This window comes from Eurosta solidaginis, chromosome 4 (assembly GCF_040869045.1).
Source record: "Eurosta solidaginis isolate ZX-2024a chromosome 4, ASM4086904v1, whole genome shotgun sequence".
In the NCBI taxonomy this organism is placed as follows: domain Eukaryota; kingdom Metazoa; phylum Arthropoda; class Insecta; order Diptera; family Tephritidae; genus Eurosta; species Eurosta solidaginis.
Genome location: NC_090322.1, coordinates 36,606,195 through 36,628,950, shown reverse-complemented (window position 1 = coordinate 36,628,950; position 22,756 = coordinate 36,606,195). Strand labels below are relative to the sequence as shown.

The following is a 22,756-nucleotide window of genomic DNA, read 5'->3' as shown; positions in this document are numbered from 1 at the left end:
GGGACTTACACATATATCTTGTATTCATATGTAGGATTTTGTGATATGTATTGAGTTTATTTCCACCGCAAATGAGCATGGCTATTGTGTCTCATTGTCTGCATATAATATGAGATTCGTGCTAGTTGGTATAAGTTCAAGATGAAGAAGAAGAAGAAAAATGCATGTATGGTATAGAATATCAATGAAATCATGTATGCATGTGTGCGTATTTGTATTCTACATATTCACATTTGAGCCACAAACACACGCATATTCTTGTCAACCATACATACTAATTTGTTCTTGCTCCTAAAACTATGTTATGCTATAAATTTGCTTGTCACGGCTAACGTTCTCATTTTTTCCTCGCCCATACTGTAAGTTGTTTAAAATATATGTGCACTATTTAAAAAATTTTCTAATATGTATATATGCTCTCTTTACCGATATTGTCATGTGCAAATTTGTAAAATTTCACGCAAATAATTTTCAACACACATACACACACTCGGATATATAAACCTTTCCTACCGCATATAAATTGAAAGTCACTTTCAAATTCATATTCATAAAAAACAAAATATGATTTGAGCTTATTTGTGTATTCCGACAATAAAAGTGAGAAAAGTAGAATCAAAATGAAATGAATTGAAGAACGGGAAGAATAGAATAATAAAACAATTGTCATTTTCTCAAGGCAATGATATGAAAAAATATTTGTTCAGAAAGCGTAAAATATTTGAGCATTCATCTCGCTGCAAAATTAGCATCCATTCTAGATATGATTTGAGCCATATAAATATTATAAAGCAGTGGTGGGCAAGCGTAACAATATTGGAGCCTCATCGCGAAACGCGACACAAAAGAAATTTCTTTAAGATTTGAAAAACAATGAATGTGTTTTGACAGCTTTCAAATCACATTTCCATACAAATCGAGTAGGATTAAGGTCTGAATGTCAGCCTGAAAATAGGCTGCAGTAGTTGGCGCATAAAGCTATTGTATTAAAGACACAAATACGGCGATAGGTGGAGCGTTTACCAGAATATTTCCTCTTTATGGTTAACGATAGCACATGAAGAGAAGCCTTCCTTATAGCTGGATAAGACTGGAATTTTTCGATATTGAAGCATATTTGTCACCAAGTGCAAAATTTGTGACTGCGAGATTTTCATATGTCAAGCACCAGGCTGAAGCTTTAAATAAAAAATGGCAAGTATACTTTTAGGCGTTCACAATAGAATGTGAAAACTGCTTTCAAAAAATATTCCTAAACTAAGTTGGTGAGTTTTTTCTCTTTGTTTTCATAGAAGGAAGCATCGAAAGCTTCAAAGTCCAAAACCTAGCAAGTGTTCGAATGGATTAATCTTTAGATGTCCCTTTCGTGAGCACCATCTTGAAGCAAACTCTACTTGTGTTACTGCGTGCTATTCTGATGCTGAGGAGAGGTGTGTGGGTATTTGGCTACCATAAAGTAAGAGTTCAAGTTGATATTGGGAATAGCAAATGTTTTTTTTTTTTGTGAAACCTAGCACTGCAGATCACCATAATTCAAGCCACCCCAAATAAGTCAGCCTCACCCCGTTGGGAGATGTTACATGATAGAACTTCATCGATTTCCAACATTAGGACCTCCCTGTCGGGAATTGAAGTGACCAAACATGGTTTTGGTATGATGTGGGGGGCAACCGTCTTATGTCTTTTCTAGTTTCTCATAATAGGCGTCCGGAAGGTATTCAAAAAAACTTTGCACAGTGTACGTCCACATGGGCTCAAAGGAGCTAACTCTTTTACCGCCCTGACCCAAAGAAAAAGTTGTAAATGATACAAAAAAGAAAACAAACTTAAGTGTATAAAGTTTGTCTGGTGGCATGAGCACATTTAAGATAGCCACAGCCTTGATAACTTTAACTACATATTAATAAATGATTCAGACACAAGTGCTCAGCCCAGCCCTCCAACTTCTGCAACGCAACCGCAAAGAAATTACTAAACATTTAAGACAAAGTTGAATATTTCATGGAACAGCACAGTAAAGTTGGCAACACTTAAAATTGAAGAAAATGATATTTAAAAACGCCATTCAGATAAAGAAATGCTCGTAACAGTGCGTCCACTTGAGGGACAGAATGTAAGTAAATGTGGGACATTTTCATGAAACAAAAGAAAAGGGGAGTTGTAAAGGGCATTTTTCGGATGAGATGAAGATGTAGATAAGTGAAAGATAAGAAAGTTTAGGAAGTGGCGTTAATTCAATCGCACTTGCTTTTACTACACGAATATCGTTTAAAGCGCACAAGAGATTTGAAAGTTTTATGTACGGTACAAAATCATTTTGTCGTAAGATGGCAACATTGGTCAAGTGAGCCCGCATGCCGCAAAACTTTTAAAGCAATAAAAATTTTAATAGGAAAAGGCAACGAAGAAAAGGAAGCAGCTGAGTCTTTACTTAAATGTACAAAATATGTAAAAATATCTTAAGTACATATTTAATATTATAATTTAAGCAGCTGCGCGCTCGTTTTAACCAAGACCAGACAGTGCAGTTTTATTCATAATTGAGCGCGCTGCTCCATAAACAACACAAAAAAAACTGAATAACTGAATTCACGTTAATAGAAGTATTTATCGTATAAAACAACGTTGCTTTTTGTCGCCCGTCTCTTCAAAAATTAAAATTTTATTAACCCATGCTATAATTATTTTAAATAGCACTTACATCAGGGTTAAGTGCGGCCACGTGCCGGCCAAAGAGCTCATCGAGTAAAGTCTTTATGTTAAATTTTAATGTATACATTTAGGCGCCTTAAAGTTTATTCAATATATTTTCAGGCATACAACGTATTATTAAAGCGTTGTCTACTTGCAGGCGCGTTGTGTTCAATGCTTTTTATGTTATGTGATTGGTTTTTTTGAGCCGCAGTCTATATTTGAGCGCTCTGTATTAATTACGCAGTTGCATAGAAAAAAGGACGTGTGGCACTCGGGGACTGCCGCGGTAAAGCTATTGCATATTATCAACTTATGCAATTATAATATTTATGCAACATTTTGTTTTCGTTGATATTAATTAAAGTTTTGTCTTTGATATTAATTCAAGTTAACCTTTTTAAGCGTGGTGACCGATAAGAAAACAAATTTTTTACTTTTATTAAATAAATGAGAAGTTAATATTTAACTTTCACTTTAACTTTATTTTTAACTTTAACTTTCACTTTAAGTTTAACATTCACTTTAATTTTAACTTTAACTTTATTTTTAACTTTGACTTTAACTTTAACATTCACTTTAACTTTAACTTTAACTTTAACTTTAACATTAACTGTAACTTTAACTTTAACTTTAACTTTGACTTTAACTTTAACTTTAACTTTAACCTTAACTTTAACTTTAACTTTAACTTTGACTTTAACTTTAACTTTCATTTTAACTTTAAATTTATTTTTTACTTTAACTTTAACATTCACTTTAACTTTAACTTTAACTTTAGCTTTAACTTTAACTTTAACCTTAACTTTATCTTTATCTTTATCTTTAACTTTAACTTTAACTTTAACCTTAATTTTACCTTTAATTTTATCTTTAACTTTAACTTTAACTTTCACTTTAACTTTAACATTAACTTTAACTTTAACTTTCGCTTTAACTTTAACATTCACTTTAACTATAACTTTAGCTTTAACTATAACTTTGTGATCCGGGGTGGGCGTGAGCTTAGCACCTGCTAACAAGCCAACCTAATATAAACGCACGCAAGTCATTTTCTGTCAAAAATGTCTCATGCACATACAACTTGTATGAGAGCAACTCAAATTGAATTTGCTGCGTGAAAACCTAACTTGCACACATGCTTTACATTGTCGAAACGCATGCTTATTTGGGTTAGGGCAAAAAACGCCGGTTGTTTGCGTGCGCTAAAAAAACGCAGTGCGGTTTTATTAGGTTGGCTTGTAAGCGACCATATATGTATACGATAAGCGATAGTACAATGGCTACTTCGTGAAAATCAACGACAGCTCTTTTAGTTTGATTTCGATGGTCGTACGGTGGGGAAGGGTCGCACGCGCGCTTAAAACAGAGTACCAAAGAGTGCGTGTGACACGTGTTCACCGTTCAAGCATTGAAATCAAACTAAATAAATAATTTTTTTGCTTTCGTGCTCGCTACGCGTTCGTGTTTACTAACACATTCTCAATTTGGTAACCTGCCCACCGATGATTATGATAGAGATCCAATATTATGTATTTGGCCTGTTGCTAACACGGAACCTTTACGAACCTTTTCGAATCTTTTCGAACCTTTTCGAGCCTTTTCGTATCTTTTTTGACAAATATCCATTACGGTTTTTTTTTATTTAGTCACCAAGCCCGCAATAAAATCTATGCAATAGCTTAAAAAAAGATCTGTGCTATGAAAAGGATAGACAAATTTTTATGGATTCGTGTTCGTAGTCTACGTATGGTAGATTTGGAATTGATGGAAAGCATAAACTCATAGACAGGATTGCTTACTTACGGCGCACTATTTTCAGCGTAGATTTTGTAGGTATAGTCTACAACTCGTTATGATCCTATCCGCTGAATTTGCTTTCTGCAGGACTCTTTTATTGAAGTCTTACAGCTCGCTTTTGCTTAGACAACTGAACTTGTATTAAGAACTACTTCTTGTAGACAACCTCTTGAACTACGTCATGTGTTTGGTTACTTTCAAAATGAGAAGACGTTCACTGCCATCCCATCAAATTTCTTAACTCACGCCATGTCAGCAAAGATTGTGCCATACGAAGTAGTCCCCAAGGTAGACCTCCCCTTGTGAGCAAATAGTCTACAATAGCTGCATTCCTGAATAAATAAATACTAGGTTTTCAATTATATACGATTTGAAGCAATGGAAGATTCCTTCACTGGATTTGTGATTGTATATCTCATAGTAAACTACGTTCCAAAATAAAAAGCGACAAGTTAATGACTGAAGAAGTCCCTGGAAAGGCTGCGGTATATTTTATAGATCGCATACTTCACCAACTCAGCGGGAATGGAAATAAAGTGGTAGTAAAAGCCAATAAATCCTTCTCTAGGCGTGCTGCTATTCACTACCGGCGCAAAATTTTCAAGCTTCATTGCGCTTTCTTTGAATGTTCGATAATTATATGTTCCTGGGAGTGTAATTACCTGCCTATCTGTTGATGCTATCCTACGGGTCATGGGTGTCATGTAAGGCAATGGAAGTCTCCGACATTAATCCTTTGCGTCCTTCTTCTTCCACCAGCCTCTTGCACTATAGTCCACGCCCCTCTCTCTAGCTCCCTTGATTTAAGTGTTTCGAGGTTACTTTCAACACCGCCCGCTTTTAGCGTATTAGGATTGTTGTTCTTGGGGATTCTCGTCGCCTTTTTTTCAGTTTCACAAGCTCCACGCTCACCATATTCTCCGCCTGCTTATTTATTTGAATTGCATTGTGCTGACAATCTTCGCAGCCCGATTTACACGAATAACCTTCCAATCCTCTGTCATTAAATTCGGGTTATGATATTGCAGCAGGCGTAGCACGACCTCCGACTTTATGACATGCGGCATTCATATCGTGGGGATTTGCGACCTACCACCATCTCAATTTGTGTGCTTGCGACTTGCTTTTTGCAGTTAAGAACAACTTCTTGAAGCTTACGATATTTTGCGCGCTTAAAAGTTAACCCCAATGGCAAGAATCCGTCGAAAACCAGGTTGGAAGTGTTTACTCCATTTCTCCAGCATAATCTTGATCATGCAGCTAAAAAGCAGTCTCCTTAAAGATCTCCACCTTTTGGTAGACATCTGTGGGAAGTCACTGCTATGAGTAATCGTCTCGGGAATAGCCGTTGTCGCCATGTTAACTTCTTCTTTAGCTATGGTTGGTATACTACCAACTTCCCTTTCTGCCCTGCAGCTTTTGAGGTAATTTCTTTCACGATACTGACATCCCTCTGTCCTACATCATAATATAAACATGTCTTGTCCATACGCCTAACCTGCCTCGGGCCCTGGCACAGGTTTCTTTTTGCGTTTCGAAAGCAAACTTATTGCCTTCAGCCGATTTCTGCTTATTCATTATATCCGAACCTTCTTTCTCCTCACACCGGTTGCCAGTTTCTTGAGGAAAAGTTCTTGCCAGCGAACTAACTTCGACATGACTCTACGACCTCACTATCCCATGTTAACTGCTAACTCTCCCGGCGTATTGGTCGATCACGGCTCCAATGCGCTAGAGCATTCTTAGTACGTCACTTTATTCTTAAAATACTTAATCACTCTTCTTCTCCGTACTCAGCTTCCGTTTGCCATGAATCTCAATGACTTTCTACTACTATCGCTTTTCACGTCCGACGCTTCTCTTGTAGTGCTTTATAATTTCCTGTTCAGCGAACTGGTATCGGGAAGACTTCGTTGAAGTACATCCAAAAACACCGTATTCGCGCATATAATTCCTATAGGCGCGTGCAGGATAACACCCTAGAAAAGGATGTTTGGTTCCCTACGTAAGGGGGAAGCGGTTATATTTTTCGTATTACTCTCTTTTGTGTTGTTATGGAAACTGCTATAAACGTTTTGTTGCAAAATTATACAACAACAAATTGAGAGCAGTTGTAAATTTACCAACTGTGAATGGAGTTTGTATCAAAGATTAGCAGCACATGCAACAATGGACATAATTGCCAATACACATGCGTAACCGAAGTAGTAGCAACATGAGTATACCGAAAGGTAATCCAAAGAATAGAAGAGTACAAGAATGTAGGGCAGAGCTTGCTTTTGATGTAGGAAGAGGGTGCTTAACTGCTTACGGCTACATAAACCGTATCGGTTACAATGCATTAAATACTCCATAGCAAGAACGAGTGCACACATACATACATACATACAGCAACAGCTTAATCCTACAAAATTCGCGCCCACATGTGCCACAAGAAAACAAACGCACATTCTGGTATGCCTATCATGATTATTATAAATGCGATGTGTGAAGTTGTGTAAGTGCTGTGCTCTAGCTGATGCATGTAGACCAGAGGCAATGTGTTTTACGCAATTTTATGGTTCGCCTACGTATTGAGTTATATGTGAGTATGTATTACTTTGTATGCGTACGTAGCAAATTAAACGTATTCGTATATGTCATTGATATCCATGTCAAATTATGCCATTTTGTGTGAGCCATAGGGATTTGCACTTATATACCTGAATATGGCATATGCATAAACAACCACAAAATTGAGATCACAGAAATAGGTAAATAATGATGATTTTAGTGTGTGTGTGTGTGTAAATGGTTGGAATGAATTTCAATTTAATTAGTTGAAGGTTTTGAAGTACATACTGTGTAAACATAAAACTTAGCATATCATCAATTCCAAGTAAGAGACTCATGTCAGTGGCTAACATATTTCATTGTAGACGTCTTTGAATGGCACATTTCATATTATCACCTGCAAGACTAGAAGTTTTTGCAACGTAAAAGCAGCATCTTCACTGAAACTTGCATTTCTCTGTTCAGAAAACTCAAAATTTCAAACACCGGTTGTTGTTGTTTTTGTTGTTGTATTAAAGACAAAGACACTCCCCGAAGGCTCTGAGGAATGTTATCGATGTTGATGGTCCTTTGCCAGCTATAGATTCGGTACGTTCCAGTAAAAAAACACCATTAAGGCACCACCCGACCATCTCGGGAACGATTTATATGACCACATTAAACTTTCTAGGCCATAACGCCCTCCCCACCCCCTAAGTTCCTCACCAGAGCCTAGCTTGCTAAATATATGTATGATACATTCATATTTGTAACAGCATTCCCCTCGCGTAGGTGAGGTTGACAATTGGGTTGCGGAAGCTTTGAAGCTATAATCCCACTACATACCCGTCTTCCCAGCTTACTTTAGAGGGGCTCGTCACCTTATTACACTACTTCCTCTTTCAAACAGAGCTCACCTCAGCTGACCCTGCAACTTTTGAGCTGGTTAGTTCAGAGCTGACACACCATCCTCCCAGCACTGAATAGTAGTGTGAGAGCATGGGATGTGTACTTTGCAGTGCCTTTGACTACAGCGATTGACCAAAGTGATAGCAAAGCGGTTACAACTGTGTAGTTAGGGTTAGATACAACTCCGTCTTCCATTTGGGCAACAAATTAAATGGGTTACAATGAAATTACAGAGCTTGGTCGGGAAAAATCTCGAGTCGTTCCGGTACATAGAACCGGCTGCCTTGGGAAGCGTCAGTCTTCCATCGTGTCACCTTTCATATAGCGCATAGCTATAGAGGCGATAATGTCCAGTGAGCCAGTAATAACCCTATTACCCATACTTCTCATAACATTTGCTGAATGAGCACTATCAGAAGTGGCACTTGTGTAAGGACTCGCGTAGTGAGAAGGTAAAACATATAGCCCCGTAGCCAGTTAATATACACATTCTTCTGGCTAATCTGCTGGTATGTGCACTGCGCAATGTGACACATCCTTGACACAGACTTTTGTTTGGATTTGCTTCTTGTGTACGCCTTTCTATTGACACGTATATTCTGCTTTATCTACTTGGATTTGGTTTCTTGTGAATACCTACACGTATGAGCAGTTGTATAAAATAAGTTGGCCAAAAAGGTCTGATTAGATCGCAACAGTGCACACAGAGATTATATTCATCTTGGAGAGTTAGCACTTATGGATAGCTGATTGTAGTTAGACGCTTTCCACTACCATGTCCTTTGTTCGAAGCTTACAATCTGCTCTTGGAATAGTTTTTCATCATCAGGTGAAATATAAAGTACAACAACAACATGAATATCGGTTTTTCAGTCAAGTCTAAGAACCGGAAGTACCCGAGGTCATATACTACCAAAGACTAAATCAGCAGCAATTGCAACTAAGCAATTATTCCCAAATCAGACAGAATTTAAAATATGTGCGAATAAAAAGTATCCCTCACTTTTCAATTTAAAAATTTAAAACCACTGCGCCTAAAAGTATGCTTATTTGATCATTGCTTTTGTAGATTGTATCTATCAAAACCGAAACACAATAGCTCAACGTTTATGACTTATGAAGCTTTAATTGCCTGCACACTTAATTAGTAAAACAATACAAAAATGTATGGCGTGCTTGTTACGCGCCAATATCAAATCTAGTTTAAGGCGCTGTCTTTTTTATTTCATTACAAACTGAGATGACTCTATTAATGGTTGTTCTTTTTGGCATTTATAGTGCGTAACTTTTTTTTACTATTTCTCCTTTTATATACCCACCTGCTTCACACATTTTATCGTCTTTATGGTCTAATGGGCTATACATTTTTAAGTTGACCATTCTATGACGCTAATAAATCATTTACAATCCACTTTCCACCAAAAAAACTAGCTTCAGCGAAAAACTCATATATTTGAATTGTTAAACATACTTTCTCTGCGCAGGTATGCTTGTTTGTGTGCGTCTGTGTATGTATAGGGCATTTGTATGCTTGTGATATTCTCTAATGTATAAAATCAGTTTCAATGTCATGTTCATTGCCTTGGGCTCGTCATCCTCTGGTGTTGATTAATAAAAATATTTAATGAGCTAGTAACGGGTTTTTAGAGGTTTTACATGATTTATGAAGCACGCAGCAGCTGACCAAATGCAACAGCAATAAAAACAGCTAGTAAGCAATAAACTTTATAGGATTTTTCATATAAAAAATAAGTTAAAAGAGTGCAGTGGAATTCCCCTGAGATTGAGATTCTATAAGTGAATGTCTATATGAAAAGTGGACTCCCTGAAGAAGATGTGGAAGTGTCGAAACGCGTGAAATAAAAAAGTTAAATTTAAATTTTGCCTTAAAAGAGCAGAGCTTATGCGTACCATAGAGAATATACTTCGACGTTTGAAAGTAAATCCGGCTCCAGAACGAGTCACCTTAGTCGCAAAGAAAGTTTGCCATGCTATTCTCATTTCTCAGTCAAAATAATACCTCTCTATCTGCGATTTCCTTCTAAAGCAGTAGTTGGAAACGGTAACAAAGGTAAGGATTATGTAGCAGCAGCAGTGTTAGACTTATGATAAACAGTGGCAGTTGAACTAGCGCGACTAAAGCGATTAGTCGTAGGATGCTGATCCCATAGCTTAACAGCTGTGCTTTTCTTCTTCTTCCAGACAAATAGGGTGCCAACCCAAGAATCTTTCATTTATTTAATAATTTGGGAAAAATTTAAACAACGTGACATCAGGACGGACAAGGCGACAGCTGTTTCGATTATACCTTGTAAATCTCTTCAAAGCCTTTTCTCCCGGGAGTGGGAGTCGAACTCGCACTCCTACGATAGTTGAAATGGTTATAACGCATTCAGCTACGTCATGCCTGTTGTAAAGTTCTTCCCAATTGCCTTCTTTTTTTGCATATTTTAATCTTTTACACATTGCATACTTCGTATGCAATTATGTGTTAAAGCTATGCTTGGTACGGCGGTTTTCAAAGAAACTTTGGTTTTTGTTGCTGTTTTCGTTCTATTTATAGAACTACAACGAATTAACCAATTTTGTCTGTTTGTGTGATTTTAATAATCGGGGATTGCCCATATTGCTTTTCTAAATGTATGAAAACATTTATTTGAAGCAATTTTTTAAATTTTATAATTTATTTAATAATTTGGGAAAAATCTAAACAACGTGACATCAGGACGGACAAGGCGACAGCTGTTTCGATTATACCTTGTAAATCTCTTCAAAGCCTTTTCTCCCGGGAGTGGGAGTCGAACTCGCACTCCTACGATAGTTGAATCTTTCATTTTGAAGTTATGATTTCCTCCCTTAGTGCAATAACTACCGGAATGTATACTCTGTTTACTAATACCTCCAATAATCAGCAGAAGAGGCTTTGCAAAAACTCAGTCAGTTTTTGGCGTTTTCTGAACATGGCGATCTTTTGAATTGATTGCTATTTTGTGCTAGTAGTGCGATATGTCGGAGTGAAGAGTGAAGTTGTTCCAGCCATGCCTTTGTAGGCCGATTTGTAAAAATCATCATCAAAGCGGTCTTCAAACGATGACAGCTCTTATAAAGACACTACAACCCACCAAAAACCGCAAGGCGAGAATCGGGAAGAAATATCTTAGTATCGTTATCCTCTACTAAGTTTTTCATGTTTTCTCTACCAGACGACTCAGCCTAGAATTTTTTATTAATATTTGCTCAAACCTAAACTTTTACATTCAAATAAAATATGAAGCGATTATGAAGTTTAGCATTTCATTCATAGCTTAGCTAACGACAAGTGTAGTCCTATCGCTTGCTACTGGCCAATAGGTGACTGATCGTATCTTGTGCGCCATTAGACGCCAGATGGCTGATCTGTTTATGGTCAGTGGGAATATGGCTAAGGTGGAATTATTTTGATTGCTGCTCTATTTAAGAGCAATAGCTGCTTTCTTCTTACACGCGAGAATCTTGAATGGAAAGGTGGGTAACACGTAAACGTTTTAGTACTTTTCTAGGCTACATTCTTTTAATCTGAGTTTATGATAAACTTTTTGAAGGCTACCGCCAAAAATTATATTTATTTCGTCAAAATGGGCAGTCTTTTTAGCACACAATTCAAAAAAAAAAAAAACCAAATCATATTTTAATAAAAGGGGATCATTTGTATCACAGATAACGCCCAAAAGTATGATAAAAACATAAATTTCCACATCATATGCGACAGCATCTACATATGACCATGAATACAATTATATGTGGTTCTACATATATTAAGGACAGCAACGCGCACAAACTGTGTAGTTTTTTTGACATTATTTATTATATACTATGTATGTATGTACACATGTATGTTCACATAAAGTGTGTAGTTTATAAATTTATGTATGTGTTATAGTTATTTAGTTAGTCGCTTTATATACATATTCACCTTTCTGGTCAATGTTGTCCATTGCTAATGTAGAAAATACGAATGTGTATATGTGCTAATGATATCTACTTAATACGGTAGAGGTCCCAATCCGTTCGGGAGAAATCAAAAAAGAGACAGGAGTTGCACATGATCCACCAATACGTCAGAAACGAGGGGCTGCGAAATTTCTAAAATCCTGAGCAAATGCTATGACGTTTAGTCACAAAGTTGCTCATATCTGTAAAGAGCTCACTATAGACATACTAACTTGATACTGCCTTCTGGCTTCATATGCTTATATGTTACGCCGTGGCGGTAACAGAAGATGTAGAAAGTGCGAGCTGCAGGAAGAAACGGTTGAGTGAAAGTGAGGCACCAGCTACCAGGTACTAGAGGTTTACGCCGATCACTTTATCGGCAGCGGCGGCATAGGCTCTATTATATACCGACGGCAGTGGCGTGGTCGGCGCGACAGTGTACGCCGGTGTTCTTACTTTAAAAAGCTTGATTTTTCCATTCAAAAAATAATATTTAGGACAGGTTTTGTTTGTATTTATTTAAGGAAATCAACGTGTTGGTCATTTCGGAAAGATCCGGGGTTTTTGACTCAAGATCTCGCAGACCGTTCAAAAATTTTCAGGAGTATCTCCTTGCGGAGGGACTGTCCCTCGGTCGCTTACTCCAGAGAGGCTTCGAACCTAACCCCGGTGTTTGGAATTGGTACTGCTGCGTCCGCTGAAAAGAAATAGAGACGCATAAAATAGTCCCACTTTCGTCTGTATATCTCGTGCAAAGCGTAGTTTCACATAGGGTTAACTCCTAATAATCGTTGCGAACACAATTTCTTTAAATCTTTTGTGGCTCCTTGGCGGTCACGCACAAAGGCGACTTACGGTTGCTATTAATGGTCTATTAATACTCATGACTTTCGTGGCACAGGGCGCCTCCAGTTGTTTCGGCTGTTTTTAAGAGCTACAATTCCAGATGTGCGAACAGTAGCAATCCCGACTACCAATCGCTACCACGCCTCCTGACCCTCACACCATATGCCAGCACAGAAGCTATAGACTGCGACTTCGAACTCCTACCTTCGTTGACGTCACTTTCCAAGAAGCTCTAGGTGTATCTCCAAAGACTTTCTAACGGATGTTTTTGTCGCGCTATGCCGCCGGACTACACCAGAGAAACACCTTGAAACGTTAGGGGGTGACTATTCGGCCAAGAATGCCGCCCTCCAAATCATAAGCAGTCTAACTGGTTGTCATTGCGTAACTCATGGAGGAAAGTCGTATAATCCTCGGCGCATCTATATAATTAAAACTTTACAAGGACCCTGTAAAACTTTTAAAATGTAGACCAAAGTTCGGAGAAGTTTTTGTTCACAACATTGATTTCAATAGTCTTCGTTAAATCAAAATGACATTTTAGAATGAAAGTCGAACGTCCACTACGTTAGGGTAGTAGCACATACGGTCATTAGTTCGACTGTCTTGGGAAAGCTTTTGCTTCACCACTTTGAGAGTTCTTGCGAACGACAAAGCCTCACCTGGTAAATAAACATATGTGCCTACGTATTCACATTTGTAAAACGTGTAGGTCATATTTAAACTTGGTTGATAGGCTATAATCAATGTGATTCACTCAAGGGACTAGTTTTGGAAATCTCAAACCGGGAGAATTGGGTGTTGAAGGATTAAGTGTGAAAATCAAAATTAACATTCCAGACGCAGTTTCGCAAATAGACAAGAGATGCTTGAATGTAAGCCCAAGTGATTTTTTCAAACCCTTCTCATACGTACATATATCCTCAACTTAAGTGTAAGGTAAGAATCATTTCAAAGGAGTGTTTATGCCCCTAGAACCTACTAAAGGATTTTGCATCACTCATTCCCCTATTCTTACAGCCAATCGCAATATAAAGTTTTTTTAAAAATCAGCGCCTTTTTTAGGTATTTTACTTTTTTTATAACAACTTGGGGACAATTTGAAAACATGTTCGCCTTGGGTCATTTTATTTGAATTCATTGTTCATTATTAATTTTTCGAAAGAAAATATGCAAAGTGAACATATAAATTTATTATACAACTTCTTTTAGTGTTTTGCTTTAATAACTTGGTGAATTGGGTTATGTAAAGTCCGTGTTAAGCTGAAACGAAAACGCCTGTTTTTCTAATAACTTTTGAACAGTTAGAAATAGTTAAATTTCGCAATTAGCTTCTTATAACTGGCAGTGACGCGCATCCATTGATACCATTTTCGACCATATCCGACCAATTTTCGACACGCCTTAACAGCCTTAAACGAGTAGAAAATATAGTAACGCGCCGGCCGCCACCGCCGCCGCGCCGTTATTTTTGACATTCGGCGGCGGCGGGGTTTATCTGCGGCGTATATCTCTACTAGAGGCGGCAGAGTTTTGATATTTGGAGGTAGCAATTAAACGAGGTCCTAGAAAACTTCTAGTACTTGTTTAGAGAACTAAGTTTTTTTATAACACAATGCCTAGTTCTTAGTTGGGGTTTTCCCTTTTGGTCGTCAATCAAATTCTGGCAACACTATGAATACATTCAGTCTATAGGACCTCACATAGGATCCCACATATTGACCAGCCAATTCAATCTAACCTAAAACATACTGTATTTCAAATTCAAATTTACATTAAACAAAACTTCATACAGCAATGCATTCCCTTAACCGCAGGTGTTCATTGAATAATTATCACTTTTGTTCTCATTTGTGCTAAATTAGGTACAGTGCTATATTTCCTCGCTATAACAACAACGTATCAAATTACCTTTTGAACCAATTTTCACAAGCTGCTAAATAATTAATCACACACCTAATACGCGCACATGCCACTGTAATATGATATTTATTGGACATTAATGGTGCGCCGAATTAGGTGTTACTACTTTGTTGTTGATACATATGCGCTTGATGCGAGTAACAATGTTTACCAAAATGTGTTTTTACCAAATTCTTAAAATTTTATTTCTAAAAACCTTTAAGTCATATGATGTGGTATCGTAGTGTTTAAACTGATATGATATCTCTGTTGATATCTGCTAATATAGTTCATATGATCTTTTATAAAGCGGGATCTGATATCGTATTTCTTTAAACTGGCGTGATGTGGTTTGGTCTGATCAAATATAAAATTATATCCTTGTCTCATTTATCGGATCTTTTGTGGTGTTTTGTTGTGGAATATGATATGATAACTAATTGTATGCGGTGTGATATGATATTATTTTGATACATCATTCGATGTGTAGCGACTACCCAAATCGAACCCTGCCGCAATATGTGGCAACATCATAGAACAGCTGAGTTTTAGCAACTACAGCCAACGTCTAGAAAGACTTTGAATTTCAACGCATATATAATTTTGGGAATTTTCCTTTTTAAGATAACACATTGTTCTTTTTAGTTTAATTTTGAGTTTTATTGAATTAAATATTATAGAATAAACATTAAAATTCTATAAGTGGTGACCCCGACGACAACAGAATAGTACAACCAAGCATTACTGAGGCATTTTCCACATCATGGCCAACGATAACGAAGAAACATTTCACGAGGCAGTAGCTCCATTTCAAGTGGCACGGTTGGCAGTAAAATCGCAACCGTTTTGGAAACCAGATTCCCGTTTATGGTTTGCGCAGGTGGAGGCTCAATTTGCACGAGCGGGAATTACTACAGACGATACCAAATATTTCACGGTCGTTGCCGAAATCGATTCAGCTGTACTGGCACATGCCAGCGACATTATTTCCTCGCCACCCACTGCAAACAAGTATGACATATTGAAAGAGCGATTGATAGAAGAATTTAGCGAATCAAAAGAAAAAAAGTTTAGGCGATTATGCGAGTTGGGGGAATCGGGCCAGAAAAAGCCTACAGTTTTGTTACGAGAGGTGAAAGACCTGGCGAATCAGCAGCTAGGTAAAGAATTGTTGAAGTCATTATGGCTGTGACGACTGCCCCTCCATGTGCAGCAAATTTTAGTAACGATGGAGGGTGAAGTAGAAGAGTTGGCAAAAAAAGCTGATGACATAGTGGCAATTCCAACTATGAGTGGTAGCGTCGATGCTATTTGCAAACCAAGTGACGATGTAACAGCAGCCATTTCAGAATTGGTGGATAGGTTAGATCGATTAGAGAAGCGGGAGGTGACGTATAAACACAAACGGATCCGATTGCCTCAACAACAAGCACGACCGACCAGATCACGCAGTGAGGACACACGGAATACAAACCGCGATATCTGTTGGTATCATCACATATTTTCTGCAAGAACGCTACACGGTGTCGGCCACCATGCACTTTCACACCAAAACTTTCGGAAAACTAGTCAGCCCTCCGTACAAAGCGGCTATGTCGGAGGAAGATATGAACTCCAGCCGCCTTTACATTCGGGACAGAACGACCTCAATGAAATTCCTCATCGACACGGGCGCCGAAGTTTCGGTCGTACCCAAACGTCACGGTGAGAGTATGCAACCAAACGCAATGAAATTGGATGCTGCGAACAATACTACAATTAATACATTCGGCAAACGACAGATAACATTAGATCTCTGCATACGACGGCCATTTAAGAGGTGTTTTATAATCGCCGACGTTGCGCATTCTATAATAGGTGCGGATTTCCTAAAAAACTACGACGTGTTGGTGGATTTATAAAACAAAGCTATAATCGATCAAGCAACGCGTACTCGGGGGCTTTGCCAAATCATACTGCCACCACATAGTGTACTCTCTTTAAAGGGAGCTAATCCCTATCATGCGATCTTATCACGTTATCGTGATCTTACTAATGACTTGCCCAAGGCCAATATAGCAGTCCAACACCATATAGAGACGCGAGGGGCACCGGTAGCGCAAAGGGTGCGACGACTTTCTCCTGAACAACTGGAATGCGCGAAGAAAGAGTTTGAGTACCTAATCGAACGAGGGATTTTTCAGCGCTCAAGTAGTCAATGGGCGAGCCCGTTGCACATGGTCCAGAAATCAAACGGGACGTGACGGCCTTGCGCCGATTATAGGAGATTAAACGCGAAAACAGTGCCAGATAGCTATCCAATTCGGCATACACAAGACTTAGGTGGTGAATTGTTCGGGGAAAAAATTTGTTCGGTAATAGATTGCAAGAACGCATACCACCATATCCCAGTGCACCCGGCAGGCATGCCAAAGACAGCTATTCTAACGCCTTTTGTATTTCCATACCTAGATGATGTACTCGTAGCTTCCACGTAGCCAGAGGAACATGCGGAGCATTTCAAACAGCTTTTTGATCGTTACCGCGAGAGGGGGTTAGTTATCAACGACGAAAAATATCAGAAAAAAAAGTGGAGTTTTTAAGACATTTAGTTGTTGTTGTTGTTGTTGTTGTAGCGATTAGTTACTCCCCGAAGGCTTTGGGGAGTGTTATCGATGTGATGGTCCTTTGTCGGATACAGATCCGATACGCTCCGGTAACACAGCACCATTAAGGTGCTGGCCCGACCATCTCGGGAACGATTTATATGGCCACATTAAACCTTCAGGCCATCCCTCCCTCCCCACCCCCAAGTTCCATGAGGAGCTTGGGGTCGCCAGAGCCTCGTCTGTTAGTGAAACGGGATTCGCCGCTCGAAGGTAAGGTTGACAATTGGGTTGGAAAAGCTATATATTGCGCTACACAACCCCTTGAATTCTAGGACATTTAGTCTCAGCGGATGGTGTCAGACTGCTGCCACAGAAGGTCAAAGGTACTCTACAGTGCAAAAAGCCGAAGGAAGGCCACGAGTTGAGAAGGTTTCTTAGGACAGTAAATTTTCGATAGGCGAGTTTTGCTACATGCTGCGGCCACCGAGGCACCTTTACAGAAATTAATGGGACCATGTAAGAAAAGAGATAAAACTGAGATCCGTTGGACGAGAGAAACAGCAGAAGCGTTCGAGAGACTGAAACAACAATTGGCAGAAGCGGCCCTTCTTGCGTTCCCCATGAAAGATGCCACAATAGCTTTAATGACTGACGCCTCCGACGTCGCAGTCGGTGCCGTGCTACAGCAATTAGTTAAGGGTAAGTGGATGCCATTAGGGGTTTTCTCACAGAAGTTTACCCCAAAATAACAAAACTATAGCGCATATGATCGTGAACTAACAGCAATTGACAAGGCAATACGGCATTTCTGTTATCATTTAGAGGGAACAGCTTTCATTATTTTCACGGATCACAAACCGTTGGCACATGCATTGGAACACAAGTGGGAGACACTTTCACCACGGCAGACACGACAGCTTAATTTCATTAGTCAGTCTTCTTCGGCCATACGACACATCAGCGGCACGGATAACATTGTAGCCGATATGCTCTCAAGGGGCGAGACCTTTTTGCTACCGACGCCAGTAGATATACAACAATTGCATGACGAGCAAACAAAATGTAACGAACTTAAAGGATTACTTGATAGCGAACAAACCCCGTTGCAGTTAGTGGAACACCGACATCAACAACGGGCATCGTAATAATATGTGATAAATCAACCGGCACACTGCGACCATACATGCCAAAAGTGTTACGACAAGTGATATTTAATGCTTGTCATGGTTTGACCCACCCAGGGGCGAAACCAACTATTGAATTGTTAACGAAAAGCTATGTATGGAAGAGAATGGGTTCGGACATACGCAGTTGGGTACGCAGTTGCCCAGCGTGTCAACGATGCAACATCTTACGGCACACGAAAGCAGAGCTAGAACAATTCGCAGTTCCAAAAGGAAGATTTGAGCATGTCAACGTGGACATAATTGGTCCCTTCATTCCGTCAAGAGGTTTCACTTACTGTCTCACATGTGTGGACCGGTTTTCAAGGTGGTTGGAAGTGATTCCTTTGACGAACTTGACAGCGGAGACGGTTGCCAGAGAGTTTCTCAATGGTTGGATAAGCCAGTTTGGCACACCGAAGTTTATTACCACAGATCAGGGACGCCAATTTGAAGGCGCTTTGTTTAGGGAGTTGACCAAACTTTTAGGAGTCAAGCATATACATACTACCAGCTACCATCCACAAGCAAACGGTATGGTGGAAAGATGGCACCGAGTTGTAAATGCAGCCCTTAGATGTCATGCAGCGGATGCAACCTGGGTGGAAGTCCTGTCTCTCGTCCTTCTGGGGTTAAGAACAGCTGTTAAGGAAGACTTGGGAGTATCTGTGGCAGAGATGATTTATGGTCAACCTATTCGGCTTCCTAGTGACATAATAGACTCGGAGGAGGAGGGTCCCGTGGACCAACATAATTTTTTACGAGAACTACGACGGCATTTCGAGACCATTCGACCAGTACAAACGTCACAGCATGGTAAACCTGCGGTATTTGTTCCCAAGGATCTGCGCTTTTGTGGTCATGTTTTTCTACGCGACGATGCAATTAAAAAGCCGTTGAAAGCACCTTACGACGGACCATATCTGGTTGTTAACAGATACCCCAAGACATACACGATAACGATTGGTTCGAGGCCGGTAACCGTATCCATCGATAGACTTAAACCAGCTTTTTTCCCTAGAGATGAATTAGTAGCAATAACACAAGCCACAAGTATTGATGCCAACACATCGGCGAATTTTCTGGAAAGGGGGTAGTGTAGTGACTACCCAAATCGAACCCTGCCGCAATATGTGGCAACATCATAGAACAGCTGAGTTTTAGCAACTACAGCCAACGTCTAGTAAGACTTTGAATTTCAACGCATATATAATTTTGGGAATTTTCCTTTTTAAGATAACACATTTTTCTTTTTATTTTAGTTTAAGTTTGAGTTTTATTGAATTAAATATTATAGAATAAACATTAAAATTCTATAGATGTATTGAAAATTTCTAAAAACGACTACTTCATGTGATATGATATCATGTTACTTTAAACTTGTGTGATATCGTTTGGTTTGATGAAATGTTAAATGATGTTAGCCAATATAATTCATATAAACTTATATGGCTTATATTAAATTATTTTAAACTGTTGTGTTATGATGGATACTTAGACAAACTCGGAACTTGCGGTGGAGTTGCCGGGCAACCGGGTGCCATAGGCTCCCGACCTCACCAAGGCTGTTTGTCTTGGGCACCCAACTTCAACCCAATGGTACCAACTTTGTTGGGTCGGTGTTTTAGTACACCGTGGGGTTGAGTCATTTCTTGACAGGTACCCACGTAAACTATTACATATTCTTATATATGATGTGATATGTACCTGACCTGTTCTTAAAAGGTGCGATGTGATATTATGTGGTGGTATGATTCGATGCATAAGTCCGATTTCATTCAGTTTTCCTATTTTGGACTTTTTTTCGTTTCCGCTGTGTTGTTTTGATATCACATCATGGGATCGAAACTATGTGTCATATTATCGCTGCATATATATATGACGCTATAAGCGTCATCTATTTTCATATTTATGTATATTAAGAGATGGCTTTTTCCTCCGTTGCATTGAAATCTTCCAATATAAGGAAGTATTTTATAAATGAATCACAATGAAAATAAATCGTGGGTTATACAACTCATTGCTAATATTTGATTATTGATTTAGTTTACTTGGAGGTGATAGGCTACTCATAAATTGATGTTATCAAAAAGCCGAACATTGAGAGAATGTCTTCGGGTGACTTTCCTCTGTTGTCCAACTATCTGATTTGATCCACCTAATATGGAAATTACTCATTTGGTTGTTGTTGTTGTTGGTTTTTGATGTGATATAGTCATGCATCGAGCTGATCTTATCTAACATTTTTAAAACAGACGTGCTGTATGTTATGCTGCATAAATTTAGTACCTATCCCCCGATTTACACGGTACTTGTTTTACACGATTTCGCTTTTACACGGTTCATAATCATTACATATCAGATTTAGAGATTATATGATGTCATCATAACTATTTTGATATCACAACATAGATATCACCTGAACTCCATGACCCATCCTCATAATAATAACTCGATATGACCACAATGCTTATACTGATCTCCTTTAAGCAAACCAATTAAATATGATCTTATATGGCTTAGTCAAACTTGGTGTTATGGGATATAATATGACATGAAAGGAGTATGAAGATATGATATCACTCAAGAACAAAGCATGATATAATATGAAATAGGGTGACCTTTATCTGCTGTCAAATTATATGGTTTGATCCACTAAAATTGATAGTAACGTTGGAGTTATTTTATATCAGTTGGTAATGTGTGATATGAATTTGTGATGCAAAACTAAGTATGATACCAACTGAACACCAAACATAACATCATTACCGATCCTTATAATAATAACTCGATATTATTATGAAGTATGACCTCAAATTTTTATAATATTCTGCTCCGAGTATATATTATAAAAACTATTGCAAATAAAGGATGCTCTTATATGGCTTAGTCAAATTTGGTGTTATAGCATATGATATGATATGAAACACCTATTATCTTATGACATGATATCAATTAAAGCATCTATAGTATATGAACTGACTTGGAAAGCAAACCGTACCAGGCCATAGCATAGAAGCATAGCTCAGTACGATGTGACGTGCCTGATACCACCCAATATCTCATTTTGATTTTATCTCACTTAGCCTAACTTCATTTGATACGATATTAAACAGTAGATATCATATCATACCCGAAATTATAAACCAAAAATAAAGTCATAATAAAGAAATCATCAAGATTTGATGTTATATGATCTGCTTCTAATGATTGAACTTATTTAGTGTATATGACATATAGATATGATATGCTTAGACTTGATATTATTAAGATTTCGTGATACGTCGTCGTTCGATACATCGATTAATATTAAACTGATTTGATTCGTTCAGATAGGATGGCAATCGTTTGGTTTCACAGCATAAAATGCCGTCACAACAACCTCAACAATTCATCATTACTCCAAAATCACATGTTAAATATATTTAAAACGAATTAATGCGGCTGCTCTTCTTACTGTATTTCTCTTTTTCTTTCTCTAATTTCAGGCGAACGACTCATTCAGTATGCTAGTGAAAATCTAGTCACTGAAGTTTTAATTCATCCTCAGTACAATACACTCATACAGTGTATGCGTAATTTGCTGAGCAGTTTTACACGACATCGTCACATAATACATGCGGGCTATACGTTCTCAGGCAATGGTTCCTGGATACTGCAGGTGAGTGAAGAATTGATATACAAAAAAAAATAAAGTATACTAACTCCATTTCATCCTAATCTCCAAAATCTCGATTTCGTTTAGTTCCATATCTTTGCAGCTCAAAGCTGTGGCCTAAGATATGGAAACTCTGCGTAGTTATTCTCCTAACCTTATCTTGTTTTTTTTCTTCTTTGCAGGATGGAACCTTCTCTGTCTCCGATTTCTCGGAGGCATTCCAAGAACACGAAGTCCAACGTATCATACGCGCCTACGCCGACACAATCACAATGAATATCCATTGTGCCGATGCTGGCTATTGGCACAGTTTGCCACACAAAAGTTGGGCTAGACTGTGCAAGATACGCATCAACCCCGTAGATGTTTTGGAAACGTGCAGCGAGGGTATCAATGCATTCATTGGTGAGTAGCTCTAAAAACTGAATAGCATTGTAAGAGGCTCATAACATTCTCATTCACCACAGATTATCTCGCACCAATGCTTGTACCAACTTCACTGCGTGAATTGCTGGAGACTTCTGATGTTGTAGGTAATATACGTTTTACACATCCCACACTCTACGTCTTCCCAGGTGGACAAGGTGATGCTGCTCTCTTCGGCATCAATGGTTTTAATATGCTGGGTGAGTGTTTGGTGTTCAATTCTCCTCTGAGATCATATATAAGTTGAATGATTTTTATTTTACTTCATT

At 38.5% G+C, this 22,756-nt stretch overlaps 1 protein-coding gene across 4 annotated transcripts in view; it reads left to right on the top strand.

The window, feature by feature from the left end:
- futsch overlaps nucleotides 1-22,756 on the top strand; it is a 391,676-nt gene that overhangs the window by 343,929 nt on the left and 24,991 nt on the right. For all 4 annotated transcript variants that reach the window (XM_067781256.1, XM_067781258.1, XM_067781259.1 and 1 more), the window contains exons 4-6: nucleotides 21,892-22,064; nucleotides 22,244-22,466; nucleotides 22,529-22,687. In XM_067781256.1, coding sequence (XP_067637357.1) covers nucleotides 21,892-22,064; nucleotides 22,244-22,466; nucleotides 22,529-22,687 — 555 coding nt within the window. The remainder of the gene's footprint in view (nucleotides 1-21,891; nucleotides 22,065-22,243; nucleotides 22,467-22,528; nucleotides 22,688-22,756) is intronic.